Source organism: Gavialis gangeticus, unplaced genomic scaffold (assembly GCF_001723915.1).
Source record: "Gavialis gangeticus isolate Ggan-Ray unplaced genomic scaffold, GavGan_comp1, whole genome shotgun sequence".
Taxonomy (NCBI): Eukaryota; Metazoa; Chordata; order Crocodylia; family Gavialidae; genus Gavialis; species Gavialis gangeticus.
Window position 1 is genome coordinate 39,223,311 of NW_017728998.1, and position 20,693 is coordinate 39,244,003.

Genomic DNA, 20,693 nt, shown 5'->3' on the forward strand with positions numbered 1-20,693 from the left:
TTTTGAGGCATAACATGAGTACTGTTCCTTAAAGGAACTCTGTTTTGTGGACTGCTTTATCATCTTAGGCCATGTATTTTTATCACCTAGTGCCTTTTTTTAAAAAGGGACATCCACATTCCTGGGATGTCCCAGGAAACTACTAGCTGCCTTGAGGAAAAAGAACAGTTGTAACCACAAGACTTAACACTGTGAGACAATGTAAACCTGCCCTAACCCAGGAAGGTTTTGCCTCAGCTCCAAGCCAAGAGAGCTGTTTTCATATATAGTTGCTCCAAGGCAGTTACCATATTGTCACACTTTTATCTCAAAGTTCCCTTACTTTGGGCAATACCACTTATGTAAACACTGCTTCATGTATGGCCTTAAAAAGTTCAAAATTATTTCTTCCATGTTCTGAGAATTTCTTAGTTTCAGATATATAGATTATACTTTTCTCAGATTTGATTGGACAGGATAGTAATGTGATTGTAATTTTAATGAAGACAATTTTCTTCCCCCTGTAACCCATGTGTTTGATAAAAAAGTTAATAAAAACAATCTAACATACAAAGACATCTACATAGTTCACAAATTCACAGATTCACAGAAGTTTAGTGCTGGAAGAAACCTTGTGAGATCATTGGGTCCAACTCCCCACACCCCAGCTCTGGGCAGGAAAGACTGCTGGAATAAATCAAAATAAAAATAGGTTAGTGTAATCTATGTGCAAAAGGCTCTGTTCTCTCACCGTAATCAAAAGCTAAGAAGACTGTATAAAAATAACTTATTTTATTATTACAGTGGTTTCATTTGCATGGTTTCTTTGATACCATAACTACCCATGTTCTTTAATAGTCTATACAGCTTTTCAGGAAGAGCAGGGGGATAGGCAAAACTTGAATTTCTAAGCAGGTTTATGCAGTGTCCAAAAACAAAAAAAAACCCATTTCTCCTTTTGTAGTTTGACTATAAAGCAATTAATTAAATATGCATGATAATAATGTATTCTTATATATTACTAATAATGAACATAATTACTTAATTAGCAATTCTGTATAATCAAGGATGCTCTGTGTCCATTAAGAAGATTCTGCCATTTTCTTTGGGTTGCTAGTAATATTTATTTAAAAAGAAAACTTGGAAATTATCATATATGAAAGACAATTACTGCATTTGTTGTAGTGATAAGTCTCTCCTTTTAGTATTCTGAAGCCTTAGTTCTGTGTGCTTTTTCTCTTTTTTAAAGCAATACCTGAATAAATTCTATGGGTGCCCAAAAGACAATTGCAATTTATTTGTGCTGAAAGATACTTTGAAGAAAATGCAGAAATTCTTTGGGCTGCCTGAAACAGGAGATCTGGATCAAAACACTATCGAAACAATGAAGAAACCCCGCTGTGGTAATCCAGATGTGGCCAATTATAACTTCTTTCCAAGAAAACCAAAATGGGAGAAAAATCTTGTAACATACAGGTACGGACTTTCAGTATAATTTCTTACACTTTTATAGAATGCTATTAAGAACTGGAGTGTTGCAATGAGGCTTTTAGAAATGATTTTTTTTATCCCATGGTCTAATCTCTAGACAAGAATCACCAAATTATAAACTCTGCATATTTGGACAACTACTGAAGCATCTGTGAATCTCCAAAATTTAAAGTTGAATGAATAAATACCCAAAACCTGTGCTACAAATTTGAAGATTGAAACTTAGGAGATGTGGCTTATATTACTTGCTTTGCTGCAAACTTTCTGTGACATCTTGTTTGATTTCCTTAATGTTAGTGTGTCTTGCTTATCCATCAGTACAATGCGCATAATATTGTTTCCTGACTGCACAGGACTGTTATGGGGATTAACTCTGCCATAATTTCTGAATACTGCTCTTGATGCCACAAAGTAGCTCCTAAAATAAATTAAAAGCATGACAAATATTCACCACTGATCAACTGATCATACATCATTTGTTGTTCTTAACTCTCCAGTCTTACACATTTATTTCAATCAGGGACCAGATGGAATGTGTTTTAAGTAAGCAGTCATAAATAAATAATGAGGCACCAATGGTAGAAGTAAACAAGCTGTAGGCTGAAAATTCACAACAAATATTTCCAATATTAACATTGGTTTATCTATCTTTAATAATGGCTGTTGACCATTCCCTCTAGGAAACCAGGCAAATACATCTATCAGCATGTTTTTATTAAATGTCGATACCACAAAGAACTAAGGAATGATTCCATCCCTGTTGAAAGTAATGAAAAACTCCCACTGACTCTTAAAAGCATTAAATTGGTCCTAACTACTTCACCGATTGTGTTCCCTCTTATCTGGTCAGGGGTCACATCTTTCATACTCTGAGTAGTCTAGTGAACTCTGAAAAATATTGTGGTAGATTTCCAGGCCTTCTTTTGCAGATATGCTCCAGATGATATCATTGCCTTGCAATACTTCCACATACAAAGCAATTCCAGTAACTACAAGCAGCAGCACAATGTTGGAAGCTTTTCATTAGCAGGAAGTTCATTGTCTGCTGAGCAAGGCATTAATAAGCCCTGGTCAGCGTAAATCAAAATGAAGAAAGCAGTTCACTGATGAACTGTGTTTCCTCTACCTAATCTCTGTGGCTTTCGTCCATGTGCTTTCATTCCCTTCTAGATGTCTTGCATCCTCTGTTTGTAAGCTTGCTGAATGCTCTGATAAGGAACTGACTGTCACTCAGCCCAAGAGAAAATATGATGGAGAACTAAAATGGTACTTTGCTTTTTAAAAGTCAAAGAGCACATCCACACAAGATGCTACGTCACTATAATGATGAGTTATGGCAATGCACCTCATTGCTATGGCAACGTAGTGTCAGTGAGCACAAACTGTGACACTGATGCTACTGTGCAGTAGCATTAGAAACAACCCATGCACTGGGTACTTGCTTAAGAAAGTACTAAATAACTGTGCAGCAACAACTGTGCAGTCCTGCACACATGTAGATATGCTCAAGTATCTCTCTTGACTATACAGAATTCTGCTGACAGTTACAGTATTTTATGATGAATCAGTGAGTGAACTTGCATACACATGCCTAACAAAAGGATCTGGAAAGGTCTTAGGCCTTATTAAAAGCATATAAAAATGTGTATCTCAGTGCCTCAGATCTTATTTAAAATACATTTATTCAGTATGACACAAATTTGTTAGGTCAAATTGGGCATGTCTACATGTGCATTTGATGCGGCATCAGTTTACTCAAGAGTAAATTGCTTGCGAGTCCCAGGCACATATCTACACATGTAGGGAAGTGGGAGCATATTTGATGCCAATCTGCTCCTGCTTCCCAGGGCCCTGCAATGGGTCCATGCCGCCACCAGGCAAGAGCTCCAGGCGAGAGCTGCAGCTGCCCACAGCTGGCAGCCCTTTTCAAAAGCCAGCCTCATTCACTGCTCTCTGGCCAGCCACTTCCCTGGCCAGGAGCAGCATGTGTAATACAGGGACAGCAAGCAACAGCACTCTCCTTGATGTCTTTGTCCACCGCCCCCCCACACCATGGCTCCTTCAGCCCCTGCCCCTGGCAGCAACGAACAGCACCTAATGCTCATGCATGAGTCCAGAGGCCAGCACCTCTATGCTGGCCTTGCTGGCCCTGCTGGCTCATGATGCCAACCACTACCTGGTCCATGGCTGTCTTGAACCTCCTGGTTCCCCCACATGTAGCAACTGCCTGCCTGCCCACCATGTGCCATCCCAGACTGCTGCTACACACCTGCCACCTTGACTCCATCTGCCTGGCTGAACCCTGTCAGGGACACTAACAGTGGGCTTCAAGATGCCACTGCCAGGCCTGCTGTCACTCTCCTAGGCCTCCAGCCCTGCCTCCTCTAGGTCTATTGGGCCAGCCAGGACTAGTGGCTGTACATCATCCAGCATACCTGGGTCAATGAACAGTCGCTGGAGACATTCTTCATGACCCAGGCCACCTTCTGGGATCTGCTGGAGCAACTCCTGCCATACCTGGAGCAAGTGGCCCTTGCCCTGCTCAAGCTGACCATGCCCACCAGCCTGTGGTACATCTGTTTGTCATGGGCAAGGCCACCACTGGAGAAGCCATTGTGGAGGTGTATGGTGCCTTCCAGGACAGGACATGCTCTTCATGCATGACTCCCTGGTAGTGGTGCTGGGGTTCCATGCCCTCAGTTACCCTCAGTGCATCAGGGCCCTAGATGGGACCCACATCCCCATTACCTGCCCATCCCACAGAAACTGCCCCTATTACAGCCAGGGGGGCTTTCACTCCATGGTGCTCCAGGCCATTGTGGACCACCACGTTGTTGTCACACATGAGTGCCAGCTGGGCGGGCAGTGCCCACAACACCTGTATCTCTAGGAACTTCAGCCTGCCAGGCCCGGCAGAGAATATACAGTTTGAGCTGGGGGTGCTGGACCTGCAGCTGGACACCATGGCAGTCCTGACCCTCCTCATCAGGGACCTCACCTACCTGCTCCTGTCCTGGCCATGCAGCTCTACCAGGACCACTTCAACTGCTGTCTGCCACCTTGAGAGATGCTGGTATACCCTCACTACACATCTTGAGTTCACTGAGGAACACCTCCCCTGAGTTGTTGTCATAGCTTGCATGCTGCATAACATCTATGAGGCCTGGAAAGAGCTGTGCCATGAGGCCTGCGTAGAGGAGGCACAGTGGGTGGAGAACACCTGGCAGCAGACGCACAACCTTCAGTGGCAGTAACAGTAGTGGTCCAGCACCAGGGCACTGGGTGTGGGTGGCCCTGGCTGACCACATCCTCCAGCAGTACCTACTCTAGCCCACCTGCACCACTACTCACAGACCCCCCCAATCCCCCTGCCCACTCCCAGCGACACACTCACTGCAGACATGTTTCACAAGAACAAGTTTTTATTCCCTTCATGTCAGACAGAGCCCCCACTCCACCCTCCCTTTCCAACAAACAGAGTCTCCTCCCCCTCCCTCCATAATGAACAGAGCCCCCACTAAACCCATCACCCACTAAACCCATCAACAATAAAATGTCTTCTTCCCCATGAAACCTCAGGCATTATATGAGGTGTCCTTCCAAGAAAAGCCTTCAGTGCAGTAACAGGAGAACTACTGAAAATGCCATTGCCCTACAAGTAGACTGAGACTAGGAGTGGTTGCTGTGGGGGAGGGTTGGGCTCATGTACAGACATCAGGGCACTGAATAGGAGCCAGCTTTCCAGGGATTCACTACGGAAAAAATCTAAGCTAATTTGCTTTCCTCCTAAGTAGCCCAGGTAACTGTTACTCTATGCAAATGAAAAGGAATATACAGGAAATTAAATTGAATATTAAAATATGAATATTCCAAGGTGTAACTGACTAAAGCAGTCTGCACAAGCAAACATGTGGCTTCACTTTTGAAATGCTAAGGTAAATTCAGGCATTACATTTATATCAGTATAACTAGGGTTAGGTTGATCTAAATGCCCATCTATGCACATGTTCAGGGGGTTAAAAGGGGATAAAAATGGTACAATATGTAAAAATGTACAATATCCTGTCTGTGCCGTCTGGGGATAGGGGGAGGGGGCATAGGGTGGAGGTGCTTAGGGGGCAAGTAGCTAGCACCCCAGCCTCTGGCTGTTTCCTCGTTGCTGTCAGGGGTTAGGCATGGCTAGGGGCAGGGGCTGGGCAGTGGGTGGCAGGAAGGCAACTGCCAGAACCAGAACAGTGTCCAGCACCCAGTGGTTATCATTCATGGCCTTCACTGCCCTGGCCAGGACTGTGCTCTGCTCCTGCAGAGCGTCCACCTGCTTGTACTCCAGAGCTACAAGCTATACTTGGAACTCCCAGTCTGCCTGGTCCCACACCTCCTCACAGCCCGTGTCCTCCAGCTGTTACCTGTCCTGGAAAGCCATGTCTTCCACCCACCTCTTCTGGTGGGCAAAAGTGTCCCCCAGCTAGTCCTCTGATGCCATAACCAAGCAGTCTAGGAGGAGGATCCTTTTCAATGGTCCTCCTTTGGCAGAGCTGGCACATCCACAGGGCCCCAGCTGTGGGTAGCAGCAACCCTGATGTTGCATCCTGGCTGCCAAGTATATTTTCTCTCCCAAATGCAGTTGCAGGCCCTGTAGAGCCATGACAAAGAAGCTGCTTGTGTGAGTTTGCAACATTTCAGAGATAAGATGTTCTGTACTAGGGGCTGTGTGCTGTTCAGCCTCACATTGGGGGCTGGGCCTGCATGAGTGCCCAAGGACCATGGTAAGCCAGCTGGGCAGGTCCAGACCCAGACCCAGACTCAGGCCTAGGACACTGCTGGCCGAGTCCCCTGTGCCAACTCATTCCCCTATGGCCAGCAGGACACTGGGTGCTATACTCAGGAAGCCTGCCTCCTCCACCATATTCCCAGGGTGGAAAAGGGCCAGGCTTCTGGTAGCACCTTTTGCCACAGCTCCAGACCCTGCTGTTCCCCATTCTCCTTCTGCTGGCCAACTGCTGTGCTGTACTGCCACCCATCCTATTGTGGCTCGGCTCAGGGGGGTGTGGGGCTCCCAGACCACTGGGATGAGAAGCTGCCTGTGCCCCCACCTTCTCTTCAGGGACCTTCTCTGGGGAAGTGGCCTAGGGCCAGCCTCCCCTCCCCCCATATTCCCTGTGCATGCTGAGCATGCCCGTGCTGCGCATGTCCCGAGCACTGCATGAGGAGTTGTTCATTTGGACTGAGCAGTGCCCAACCCACTACACCCTGCTGCTGCTGCTAGCCATGGTGCCATGGGTGAACCTGCGCACCTTGCATGGGATTCTCTGCCCAGCCAGGGCTCACTATTAGCTGCCCCACCAACAGATAGGGGCAGGGAGCTGCTACATTCCCCTCCCCTGCAGCTCTTTCCAAGCACCACACCTGGATCTCCTGATCAGGGCACAGGGCTGGTACCTGCCTCTGACTGGGACAGTTCCCAGCACCCACTCCATGATCACAGGGTGGGGGGCTGGAAAGTTTGTACCCTGCTCAGCTCTGCAGTCATGGAGCTGGGTGGGAAACAGGCTGGAGAGCTTGTGCCCTGTTCAGCTTCACTATTCTGCAGCTGAGTGGGGAACAGGTTCCCCAGCCCGAGCCACCAGAGATCTCCCAGCACCAGCCTCATGACCATGGATAAGGATAAGGATTTAGGGAGATAAGGATTTCCCAGCCCTCACTCCCTGATCGTGATCTTAGAATGGGGGGCTTGAAGGCCCCTGCTGCTGGGGCAGGGGCACATTGTCCCCGTCCAGGCTCCAGTGGCAGAGCTGGCCCTGGCAGCTGCCAGCTCCTGGGGGCAGGGAGCATTCTTCTGCCCCCTGGTGGCTGGCTGACCAGGAGAAGATTTGCTTCCAGTCAGGCATCTACACAAGTGCTACTGCACAGTTAGTAATCAGAAGTAAATTTGCTACTTGCATTTGTAGTAACAAATTTACTCACAATTAGTGAGGTTTACTGTGAAGTAAGTGTGTGCACATGTAGGCACAGTACTTACTGCTTAGTAAACTACGCTACTTCACAGTAAAGCATTTTGTGTAGATGCACCCACAGACTCTGGCCAAATAGCAAATTGTATTACAGACTGCTATGTGCAGGGCACAACTACACAAGACATTTACTGTGCAATAGACTAATTAGCTGCACAGTAAAAGTCATGCATCTACACACGCACCCTTATTAGTCTGGAGTAAACTAACAGGATACAAGTACTATCCTGGCCTGCTGGCTAGCCCTGCCCTGAAGCACCCTGATGCCCCAGTCAGCCCATCCACAGCACATTGAGCCAGGGGGAGCAGCCCTGAGCTGGCAGTCTGACCCCCCCAGGACCCTTGCCAGCTGGGGTTGCTCCTACCCAGCTCAACGTGTTGCAGTCCTGGGCACATGTGAAGATGTGTTCCCAGGAGCAGTACACACTGGAGTTTATTGCAGTGCATTAATATGCATGCGTAAATGTACCCTCAGCGTTCTAACGCTGAAAGAAGACACCCATCACTGTCTGTCAGGTAATCCCATGTGGATAAGAGACTGATCCCAATCAAATCTGAATACCCCTGAATGCTTGGATAGTTCAGATCTCATCTGTGCTGTTGGCATCTCCTTTTATGGAAGGGTTAATTTCACCTTGTACCATCAGCATATTAAGCACTAAACTAAAAGGACTGATAAAGTCATGTCTTGTTTAATTTATTTGGGATTTGCTCTTTTTCTTTTATCATGAAGAATTTTGGGCTACACACCAGACTTGGATCCTGAAACAGTAGATGATGCCTTCGGACGAGCCTTTAAAGTCTGGAGTGATGTGACACCATTGAAATTTTCCCGAATTAATGATGGAGAAGCAGACATTATGATCAATTTTGGACGATGGGGTATATCTTTCTGTTTTTACATATGCTCTTGGTTTTGTTCCTTTCATTAATCCTCAGTACTGGAATGACCTCTGCGCTCCCCATGAGCTTTTCTGGCAAACCATATCCCAATTTGCACTTGATTTATGCAGGCTATATCTGATTTCATAAAAGTTTTCTCTCCCCTTGTCCCTCTTCTCATTACATATATGAGACAGAGAGAAAAGTCTATAATATCCTTATCCTATATTTATCTTTCCAAAAGAGAACTGCTAGGGGCAACATTTTATTTTTAAATTTAACAACCAGAGACAGAGCTTGGAAATATTAGGACAGACCCTTAGCTGATGTGAATTGGCATAGCTCTAATGAAGAGAATGGAATGTTTATTTATACATTTCTGCTGGGTTTTCAAATGTTATTTGTGGAGATGCACACTAACGCACACAAGTTTTAAAGGTGAATTTGTACAGATCATCCGAACTTGGTATTTGGTTTCTATTTTTATTATGGGATCAGTTCTGACCCAAACTTGAATATCCCTACATGTTTGAAAGTTTGAAAATCTGGATCTAAAACTGAGTTTTGGCTTATCTCCAGCCAATATATTTGACATGATTTAGCTTAAATATCACATCTTGTTAATGTTGGTTTATATTAAAAGAATGTTTTAACTAACCACCCAGAGAGCAGTATATTTTTAACTAACCAGCTAGAGAGTAGCATAGAGAAATATATTTGCATGACCAATCAAAATGTATCTTTAGTGGAAGGGGTTTTGGAATTTACATGAACAGAATAGCTGAGCACTGTTGGAGACATACATTTCAAGCTAGTGTTTTTTACTTACTTGAATGATGGGTCAACCTTGAAAGGTTCAAAGATTATGTACAGAACCCAAAATTCAGATTTTTACCCAGGCTTACTTAGTCCACAAAAATGCCATCTTTTAAAAGCAGAAGTGTCCGTGCTGGTTTTAGTATTTCATGATTAGTTGCCCCAGAAGTAGCAAGAAAACAGCCTCTCCCACAGTATTTTATATCTAAGTAAACAAAATTTATGTTCTTCTTTTCATTACAAATCACTGTTCATACACTTGTGCATGATATTCAAATTAGTAAGGATTCTGAATGTTGTTGGTTAGTTCATTTCCAAGCTTTATTAAACTACACTTTACTAAGGAATAAATGTAAAGACCAGATTTTTGAGAGAAAGGCTTTTAGGAGTCAAACTCTCATTAACTTCTCTAAATACTTTTTAAAAAAACTTGCCTTTATTGCCCTATGCACAGGCATACTGAAATGGAGACACTGCATTAACTTAAGTAGGTATAATCAAGTAAAGAGTCAGGCCAATGTACTCAGTGCTTCTGTCAAATGGCAGCATATCAGACCAAATAGCACAGAATGATGTAACTGGAGATCCTGGCAGCTTTGATGGTCAGGTCAGTGTGGTGAGAGAGCTGTGAATAACTGGGTTATGCCCTTGCCAGACTACTTTACCCACACGAGGTATCCTTCCAAGAAAAGCCTTCAGTGCAGTAACAGGAGAACTACTGAAAATGCCATTGCCCTACGAGTAGGCTGAGACTAGGAGTGGTTGCTGTGGGGGAGGGTTGGGCTCATGTACAGACATCAGGGTACTGAATAGGAACCAGCTTTCCAGGGATTCACTATGGAGAAAATCTAAGCTAATTTGCTTTCCTCCTAAGTAGCCTGGGTAACTGTTACTCTATGCAAATGAAAAGGAATACACAGGAAATTAAATTGAATATTAAAATGTGAATATTCCAAGGTGTAACTGACTAAAGCAGCCTGCACAAACAAACATGTGGCTTCACTTTAGAAGTGTTAGAGTAAGTTCAAACATTACAGTATAACCAGGGTTAGGTTGATCTAAATGCCCATCTGTGCAGATGTTCAGAGGGTCAAATTGGGGTAAATATGGTAGGCCTAATCTAAATGAGTTCACCTAAGGAGATAAATCAACACTGATTGGGCATGTACTTAGATGGAAAGGTGCCAACTGAGACCTTTGAGTCCTTTCCAAATACCCCCAATATTTATATGCACTATAATTTCCACATAGTCTTTCATCTCAGAATGAAAATTCCTCTCTTAAACGGCAGAACTATTTACCTGTGCCAATAAACTTTCTCACTTGAGTGTTCTCATTCATGCTTTCAATAGAAGTATATCTTTCCTATCTTTTATTATAACTATAAGGGTTTTCAGAGTTGGGCCATGATAACTTGTAAGTGCTCCTCCACTGCATTCTTTTTTTTGGTAGAGCATGGTGATGGATACCCATTTGATGGCAAGGATGGTCTCTTGGCTCATGCTTTTGCACCTGGGCCAGGAATTGGAGGGGATTCCCATTTTGATGATGATGAACTGTGGACTCTGGGCGAGGGTCAAGGTACCAAAGCTTTTAATGTTTTGAAGTATTTATACTACAGTATTAAACTATTAGCTACTTTGTATTAACAGTGTCTAGAGATTGCACTTAATTCTTATATTTAAATGATTTAAGTGCAAAGGAAGTACTAGAGGAAAAGTATGTTTATGACCTCAGAGAGTTATATCTAATAATTAATATTAGTAATACTAATTCTAATGATTAATTACTATGAAATTTAATCATTTAAATTGTGTTTGTGTAGAATTTTTATTTTTGGACGTTTCATGGGATTTCCTCTTTTTTTCCCAGCAAATAATTAATTATGTACTACTAAATAGAGGCTTGATCCTGCAAATCATTACTCATGCAAGTGCACATAAGAATTGAGATTTGAATAATTATTTCAGTGCCCAAACTGAGACACTGGAAAGGGATTTGATTTTAATAGGATAGAGGCTCAATGCTTTCTTAAAACTGAGCCCCTTTTAAGGATCCTTAAGTAGGCATCTAAAAATTGGCGGTCTTTTTTTTTTTAATATTGTCCCATTGTCTTCAGTGGAGACGTTCACAGGAAAGACAACTGGCAGAGCTCATGGAGTTTTGCTAAAGCACAAACCTTGAATTTCAGCTGAAATATATAGTAATGATGAAGGGAAAAAAAGACTTAAGGATAGCCATAAGTTTGCCTTTAGGAGACTTAAGATGCATTATGCAAACTCCAGCCCTCCATATTTTTTGCTATGTGAATTAAAAAAAGGGCGGGGCAGGGATCAATAAAATACTTACCTGTGTATGGTAAGGTTAAGCCATTGGTTTCACCTTTCAGAAGTGAATAGTGATGAAAATGACAGACTTTTCTTTTTAGTTTAATATTTTCAAGATTATAATTCTTTGCTGCATAAATTGACAAAAACTGAAGATCAAAGTAGCAGAAGTAACAATATACATTTTTTATTTCACATCATATTCAAGGTTTCTGAATTTATTTTTATTGGGAAAATAATGGAGTCATTATAGCATGGTAGTTAAGCTTCGTCCACTCCACAAAATAATACACTTGGAGTTGTCATCATTGGACTGAATGTCTGCTTAAGAGTAACAATGAACAGGAAACTGTTTTTTGTATTAGTGGATTTATTCTACAGAAGTCCAATCAGTTCCTACTCTTGAGCAATTGCTGAGCACAACTGGATGTACTACATATTAAAATAACTGACCATACCAGTGTAATTTTCCTAAAGAAAGTTTTACATATGACAGTCTCCTGAAATAAAAAAACAGGATCAGGGTATGTGAACTTTATTAACATACCACTAGCACAGCAGTAGATCAGATTTGTGCTGGACTGAAAAAGCCGAACTGTTTTGAAGTATGTTAAGATCCTGTTCAGACTACTCCATGAAACCTTTAAAATGATACCGAACATTATAGAATATACTTTAAAATATACTATTAAAGAACCTAAATTACTAAAAGTATTAGCAGCACACTCAGAAGCATGCATTGCTATAACGGCTTCTATGTATAGAAATATATTTTTCTGATCTGCTAATAAAGGACTTTCATTTTAACACTCATCATGAGTAATACCCTTGCAATTCTTTCAGAATTACTAGTTACCATGTTATTATTTAAGCTGTAATCATTTTGCCAATTGTGAGATGAATTACACATATTATTTCAAAGTGGAATTCAGCTCAGATTTCTATAGGAGTGCCCCTTATAACTAAATGTCATTCTAAAAAAAACCAAAAACCAAAAAAAGCAAAGTGTATTCAGACATTGAAATCCAGGTGAAAACAATCACTGAAGCACTGTTGCATTTTTTTCCTCTTACAGTTGTTAGGGTGAAATATGGAAATGCAGATGGAGAATACTGTAAATTTCCCTTCTTATTCAATGATAAGGAATATAACAGCTGTACAAATGAAGGGCGCAGTGATGGATTCCTTTGGTGTTCAACCACTTCCAACTTTGATGCTGATGCCAAATATGGATTCTGTCCTCATGAATGTAAGTAGAATACCATTTCCAAAGGCTTAATTTGTGTGGGAAGGGGGAAGGGAGGAGTGATTCATGATGGATTTTAGTCAAGATGTGTCAGCTCTCATTATCCTGCCTTTTTTGGTTCTCATCAACCCATAGTTATTTTTCAAGTCCTTGGTTTAGATTCTGTCCTACAACAGGCTTCTTTGTACCACTCCATAAACTAGCAAGATTTCTCTAACTAAGGGGGCTGCCTTAGCTCAGAGGAGTCATCATTTGATTATGCTCCTACACTATGTCAATCACTATGCCCTGATCAAGAGGACATGTTGGGAACATATAAGGAATACTGAGGAACTCAGGTAACCATGAAACACTGTTGTGTATATTGAAATTGATATAAGGCCAGTTTCAGGATCAAGAAACAGTATATGCATCCTTTGTGACCTCTTTATGCTCAAAAGAGAAGAGAATTTAGGATTCCATCTTCAGCTCCAAGGACCTAATCCCAGAACTGGGACCTAAGAAACTACAAGAAAAAACTAAAGAAAAAAATATGTGGAAAGCATCAACAGAAAACACTAGCTAAACAGAGCTCCTCACCATCTTCTTGGTTTTCCTGAGGAAATTCAGGCTCAGGTTAATGAATGAAAAGGATGGTTTTTCTATCTAAATCCTTTTAGTCATGCCACTTAGTTACTAATTGATGTGTTAGAAAGAAATTCTCTCAGCATATACAGTTCAGGAGCTTTCAACAGGCTTATCATATATACCTTGAAATAAGTAAAAATGTATAACTAGAAGTCTATTTGCTTGTAATATGCAATAATGTACAATAGCACTTACAAAGAACTTAAGAACAGATATTATATGATTTTTCAGTTTGATCTACCAATACCACTATAGCCAGACTGAACCTGGTCCCCCCTTATCAAGAAGATTGTTGGTTTCTCAACACCCATCAGCCTTATACTGTTGTAGTCCCTATGCAGCTCCTACAGGAATTAGTCTTCTTCTAACAACAAGTGAGACTGTTATGTATGAAATTCTTGGCATAAAGACAGAAGCTTAGTGGACCAGAACCTCTATTGCCAAATTAATGGGAACACAATCAGATTTCTCCAGCTGAGAACCTGATCTATTATCCTGTGTTAGAATCCACAGAGCCCTTTTCTGCATCATGACATACTCTGGTATTCTAGCACACTGAAATACCCTAGTGCTTCTATACAAAATTAAAGTGACAGGATTTCAAGCACAAATAAAGGAAATAAATGTTGGTATGAAGTTATTTATGTATTGGTACGGTGCACATTGTTAGTCAGGAGCGCGTTTACATTTTTAGAGTTAGGTTTTTATTTTTAACACATGCCTTAGGACTCTTTTATATATGAGGAAGTTTCAGTTGCCCAGTTTGCACAGAGGAATGACACAGTATTTTAGAGACCGTATCTTAGAATCAATATTGTTGGGAAAAATGTTAGTGGGGTTTGATATTTAATTTTTAGCTTTGCAAATTGTAAAATGAATTCTAGGCTTCACAGGCAATTTGTTTTACATTCAGAGTGATTTTTTTAGGAGAAGGGCATTTACCAAAAAGACTGTGTGATAATTTCATGTGTCAGCATTTTTTGTAAATATTTATGCAATATGATTTTATTTATAGCAAAAATGATATGGTAAACATTTTTATCTTTTTAATATTCTTAACATTTATTTGTATTCTTTAAAATCTCTATGCTGAGTTTGTAAAGTATTAGATTGCAGATAGTTAATATGTGTGTCTTGCTGGATATTAAACAGCAAGAAATATTTTAGCAAGGTAATAGACTACAGTTGAAAGACACAGGCCTGTAACTGAAGATAAGCAGGTTCTTTTCCCAGCCCTACAACTGATATATTTTATGATCTAAATAAAATCTTTTCACCTCTCTTTGCCTCTGCTTCTGCCACTCTTCTTTTTCTCTCTTGTCTATTTAGATCAGCAGTTCACAATCAGGGTGCCATGAGATTCATTGAAGGGTACCATGGGATGCAAGAAAATGTTAGTGGTGCTAGATGTGAAAACATGACTTACAAGATAATTACAGAGATTCATACAGAAATGTATAGTGTTAAAACATTCTGATCTGTTGTGATCTTTCTGAGTTTTTTGCAACAGAAGAATTGTTCTATTATTTTTCTGTAGTGTAAAAAAAAAGAAGTAAAAACTAAGAGCTAGCATTTTCTGAGGGGTGTCTTGAGTCTAACAATTTTGAGAACCAGATTTAGATTTTAAAGCCTTGGAAGCAGGGATTGTTACACTGTGTGTTTTGTAGCACACTCAGCCCAACAATCTTAAAAGCCACACTGAAACCAGAAAACGATACTCCAATATAATAACTGATAATTATCGTCACAAATGCAATAATCAAATAAACTAAAAAAAAGGTGTTGGAAATAACTTTCTTCCTACTTAGAACAGCTGCAGTCCACCTATTTGCAAGATTATGCCTAGAATATCTCCAATCTCTATGTTGTCCTGGGAAAGGAAATACAAGTTAATTAATGTCATAAGCAATCCTTGAAAAAAAGCCAATAATCTATTCAGTGTGTTGCAGGACCCACCCCAGATAGGGAATGTAAACAGTCTCTTCAGATGTCAAGGGGAGTTATGACTCCTTAGGTCCCCATTTCTGGCAACGTTGAAGTAAAGGTTCTGAAATTGCATCAATGGATTTTCAGCCTTTTGTTTGTAACGAATTGTTTTGCAAGATCTATGAACAGCTGCATGCAGATGTTTCTTGTTAACTGCATTGTGGCATTGTTCATTTATTATTCCAAGACACCATTTTCCTAGTAGACACTCGGGGCAGGACAAGGGAGTTACATCATAGAGTCTATTGTGTGGGTAAGAGTATTAATGGTCAGCAGGATCTTTTTTATTCTTTGGGAAATTCTTTACTTTTCTTATAAAATGATATAACCATGGCCACATAACCACAGCCACATGAAATACCTGAAAGAACTTTAAGAGGAGAGTCTACACTTCAGGCCTTAAACCTTCTTTTTTTTAAGGAAGTAAAGAAAATTTAAATTTGATACTCAAAGGAGCTATTTTTTAACAAATGGCTCTTATAGAAATATGACCTTGTCCTTATCTACATCAAAGTCACTTTAAACCATTCCAGCACTGTAATAGGTCAGAGGGCATAACAGTAATAATCAACCCCTTAAACTACCCTTTATATTCCCAAGGGCCTTATGCTCAGATCCACAAAGGTGATTAGGCACCTAATAGTTATGGAAGCTAGGTATTTAAGCAACTTTGTGGATTAACAAACAAGAATAAGGCCCAATGGTTTATACTGTGCAGTGATGATATAAAGAACATTCACTCCACCCCATGTGGCCAATGTGAAGACCAGGCTAGATTGCAGATCTGCTCTGGGAAAGTGAGACTGCTGTCAACCATTATACCAGGGTATCTATAGCTATCTATGCTCAGTCCCACACATAACAGCCAGCTGAGTGATGTTCATGGCTGAATGACTCTAGTGAAAGGGCACACCTTACATATTAGACATTTGATTGAAGACTGGATATATTAGATTCAATTCTGCTTTCCCATCATTGTAAGTTCACTGGCTTTAATGGTATTATTCCTGATTTGTTGGACTGTGTCATTACATCAGAATGTGATTCTTTTTGCCTTGATGATCAATAATTTAGCCCTTAGTTCAGCCTTCTGATTTAGAATCTCTTTCTTTTACAGTAAAACAAAGATTAAAATTAAGATTAAAAAAACCCCTAAAATCTTTATAAAATGTTGGTGAATGAAGGGATTTTTACCACTATATGTCATTACCCCTGGGCAAAACAAAGAACCTTATTTTGACTGCAACTCAAAAATTATTCCCTGTAAAGTGGTATTGTATGGACTTTCCATATGATTTTGCAATTTACCCATGTTTAAACCAATAAAAACTGCTATTTAAATATAGAGGTTGCCAGATCTGCAGTTGGAAGCAGTTTATGTGGCAAGTGAGTCATCTAAACAATTCCATTTCAGTTTCTTTTCCAATTGTATCATTCCTTTAAAAGCTTTCCCCCCCAATCAGTACAATCACTGCCCTATTTAATAGCCATTTCCTAACAAGAAATCTGGAGACAAATACTGAGTCAGACATGGACATTTATGTCAGCATTAGGACAGTGCGCAGTCTGTCTACAGGTCTGATCTGGCCAGTAGGCCCAAACTGGCATTAGGCCCAGCCCTAATTGGGCCTGACAAGGGAAGGGAGTATGGCCTGGCCCCTGTCTAGCTATCCAGAGGGGGAAGGGGATATGGCCCAGCCCTGGTCCAGTCCTGTAGATCTTGGGAATTTGATAGTAGGGAGTGGTGTCAGTCTTACTTGCTACTGCTTCCCCTCTGCCAAATTTCCGAACCCATGGAGAACCCCACAGGTCAGATGCCAAGGCTCCACAGGCTTCATTTGGCCTGTAGGCTGAAGGTTGAGCAACACTGTGCTAGATCTTTGCCATTGCCAAGCTCCAGTGATTTCTACTCAGTTCATTTGTGCCTTGGGAGTAGGTCTCTGACATGGGTGCTTCTAGGATAAGGAAAGCATGAAAGTGTTCTTAGTGAAGCCAGTTTGGCTATACAGAGAACAGTTTGGTCAGACTCTTTAATCAATAAAAACATGTTAATTTTCACTGATTTATGTCCAGCAAGATACAGAGCACCCTCCCTGCAATAGGACAAAAACTTTCTGTGTAACTTGCAAAGACAAGTCCATAATGCAATAATCAAACAGTGACTTAACTAGGAAAGAAGTGTTTCCTGCAGTGATTCCACTCTACTCAGCCTATTGACAGCAGAGCCAGAACTTTGTCTGGTTTTCATTCTGACAGCAAAACAAACAAATAAGCATCTTTCTTCCAAAACATACCATACTAAGCAAAAGGAAAAACTCATCCCCCAAAATCCAAAGTTTCTCTGGTAACTTTTCAAAAATCAAAAGTAACGGAAATATCAACAATCAGAAGTAACTAAAAATGCAGTGTTCTGCGGTCATAAGCTCTTTCTTATTCCCCTCCCAAAAGCTTATGTCTCTTAATAAAAGGACAAGGGGAAGCCAATGAATTATGAGCTAGCTTTTTTAAAATAAACCACAGAATCATAGAAAATTAGGGTTGTAAGGGACCTCGGGAGGTCATCTAGTCCAACACCATGATAAAAGCAGGACCATGCCAAACTATATCATCCCACCCAAGGCTGTGTCTAGCTGGGTCTTAAAAACCTCCAAGGATGGAGATTCCATAACCTCTCTGGGTAACCTGTTCCAGTGTTTTATTACCCTCCTAGAGAGAAAGATTTTCCTAATATGTAAACTAAACTTCTCTTGCTGCGACTTCAGACCATTTCTCCTTGTTCTGTCATCTGCCACCACAAAAAACAGCTTAGCTCCATCCTTTTTGGAACCCCCTCTTCAGGTAGTTGAAGGCTATAATTAAATCTCTCAGTCTTGTCTTCTCTAAATTAAGTAAGTCCAGCTCCCTCAGCCTCTCCTCATAAGTCATGTGTCCTAGCCACCTAACACAGTACTCTTTCCAATTGTCTACATACTTTCTGTAGTGAGGGGCCCAAAACAGAACACAGTACTCCAGATGTGGTTTCACCAGTGCTGAATAGAGGTGAAGAATCACTTCCCTTGATCTGCTAGTAACACTGTGACTAACACAGCCAAGTATCTTATTAGCTTTCTTTGTAACAAGGACACACTGGTAGCTCATATTCAGCCTGTTGTCCACTGTAACCAACCGGTCTTTTTCTGCAGACCTTCTGCCTAGCCAGTTGGCCACCAGCCTGTACCAGTACATGGTATTTTTCCACCCTAAGTGCAGGACTGTGCACATGTCCTTTCTGAACCTCATGAGATTTCTTTTGGTCCAATCTTCCAATTTCTTTAGGTCTCTCTTTCTTTAGACCCATCCTCCAATGTACCTGCTACTCCCCCTAGCTTGGTGTCATCTGGAAACTTGCTGCTCCATCCAATCTTCCAGATTGTTGATGAAGATATTGAACAAAAACAGTCCCAGGACCAATCCCTGGGGCATTCCACTTCATAGATTTCATAGATTTGGTAGACATTAGGGCTGGAAGGGACCTTGAAGATCATCAAGTCCAGCCCCCTGCCCCAGGGCAGGAAGTCAGCTAGGGTCAAAGGATCCCAGCAAGATAAGCATCCAAATATATCCTGAATGAGTCCAGAGTAGGTGCCTGCACCACTTCTGGAGCGAGTCTATTCCAGGCCTTGGGGGCTCGGACAGTAAAATAGCTTTTCCTTATGTCCAGCCTAAAACAGTCATGGAGGAGTTAATGCCAATTGTTTCTTGTTCTCCCTTGGGGCGCTCTGGTGAACAGACATTCCCCCAGATCCTGATGCACTCCCATTACGCACTTATAGGCAGCCACTATGTCACCCATGGGCTTGTGCTTTTCTAGGCTGAAGAGTCCTATGGCTCTCAGCTTCTCTTTATAAGACTTATTCTCTTGCCCTCTAATCATGCACGTGGCTCTCCTGTGGACTCTCTCAAGCTTCTTGACACCCTTCTTGAATTGTGGAGCCCAGAATTGGATGCAGTACTCTGGCTACGGCCTCACCAAGGGCGAGTACAGCGGGAAGATGATATCCTGAGATTTACTTGAGAAGCATCTATGGATGCAAGCCAGAGTTTTGTTTGCTTTACCAGATGTGACATCGCATTGGTGGCTTATGTTTATCTTGTGGTCAATCATGACCCCCAAGTCTCTTTCAGCCATGGTGCTAGCAAGCGTAGCACTGCCGAGCCTATAAGTGTGCTGTGGGTTTTCCTTCCCTGAGGTGGAGTACCTTGCATTTTTTGGCATTTAACATCATCAGGTTTATCTCCACCCACTTACTAAGCTTATCCAAGTCAGTCTGAATCACTAGCCTATTCTCAGTTGTAGACGCTATGCCCCAAAGTTTAGTGTCATCAGCAAACTTGGTCAGTGCGCTTCTGACACCAATTTCCACATCGTTGATAAAGATGTTAAAGATAGTGATATCAGCTGCCAACTAGACATTGAGCCATTGATTACTACCCTCGGAGCCAGTTTTATATCCAGTCTGTTCATGTAACCTGTTATTCCTTAGCTTGCCTGTGAGAACGTTATGGGAACCTGTATCAAAAACCTTGCTAAAGTCAAGACAAAGTTAGTTGGACAAATCCAATATCTTTTATTAGACCAACTAAAATAGTTGAAAAAAATCTTTTTTTCAAGCTTTCGGGTACAAGCACCCTTTGTCAGGCTGAGGAAATATCTGCAGTTGTTCTGTGCTCTTCCTGGATGGAATGTAAAAGAAGTCAGAGGCCCCTATGCATGTGAGAAAACCAGTCAGTGAAAATGCAAATTGAGATACCCAATGGGTGAGAGAGAGGTTGGGGACTGGGACAGGGGTGGGGGGGGGCAGAAGGTGAATATAGATTGGTAAAGTCAAGGTATATCACGTCTGCTGCTCTCCTGCATCCAAAGAGCCATGCATTTTCACAGAGTGCATAATCAATTTACGGAACTCCTTGGCAAAGGACGTTGTGGAGGCCAATATCGTAACTGGGTTCAGTAGACAAATTTATGTGGGATTGATCTAGCAGAGGCTATTAGACTCAACAGTTATGGATATAACTTCAGGCTTAGGGCATCCCTAAAACAATGACTAATGGTCTGGTAAGGAGTATCTCATTTTACACAAGCTCTGTCTTATCCCATTAAGCCTCTGCTCTTTCCCAATTGGAAATAGGATACGGGACCAGACGGAGCTTTGGTCTTATATGTTCTTATATTCTACCATTTGGTATGTTCCTATATTCTGCCATACAGCTTCAGAGTGGAAAACATACAGGATTCATCAGGAGTTAATGTTGCAATGCTATCTTTATATTGTTATCAAGTCACTTGAA

The 20,693-nt window shown here is 41.6% G+C and overlaps 1 protein-coding gene across 1 annotated transcript in view; it reads left to right on the forward strand.

The window, feature by feature from the left end:
• The window catches only part of MMP2 (matrix metallopeptidase 2), a 74,625-nt gene that overhangs the window by 13,680 nt on the left and 40,252 nt on the right, over positions 1–20,693 (forward strand). Inside the window, exons 2-5 of the mRNA XM_019505732.1 lie at positions 1,229–1,455; positions 8,215–8,363; positions 10,632–10,760; positions 12,582–12,755. Coding sequence (XP_019361277.1) covers positions 1,229–1,455; positions 8,215–8,363; positions 10,632–10,760; positions 12,582–12,755 — 679 coding nt within the window. The remainder of the gene's footprint in view (positions 1–1,228; positions 1,456–8,214; positions 8,364–10,631; positions 10,761–12,581; positions 12,756–20,693) is intronic.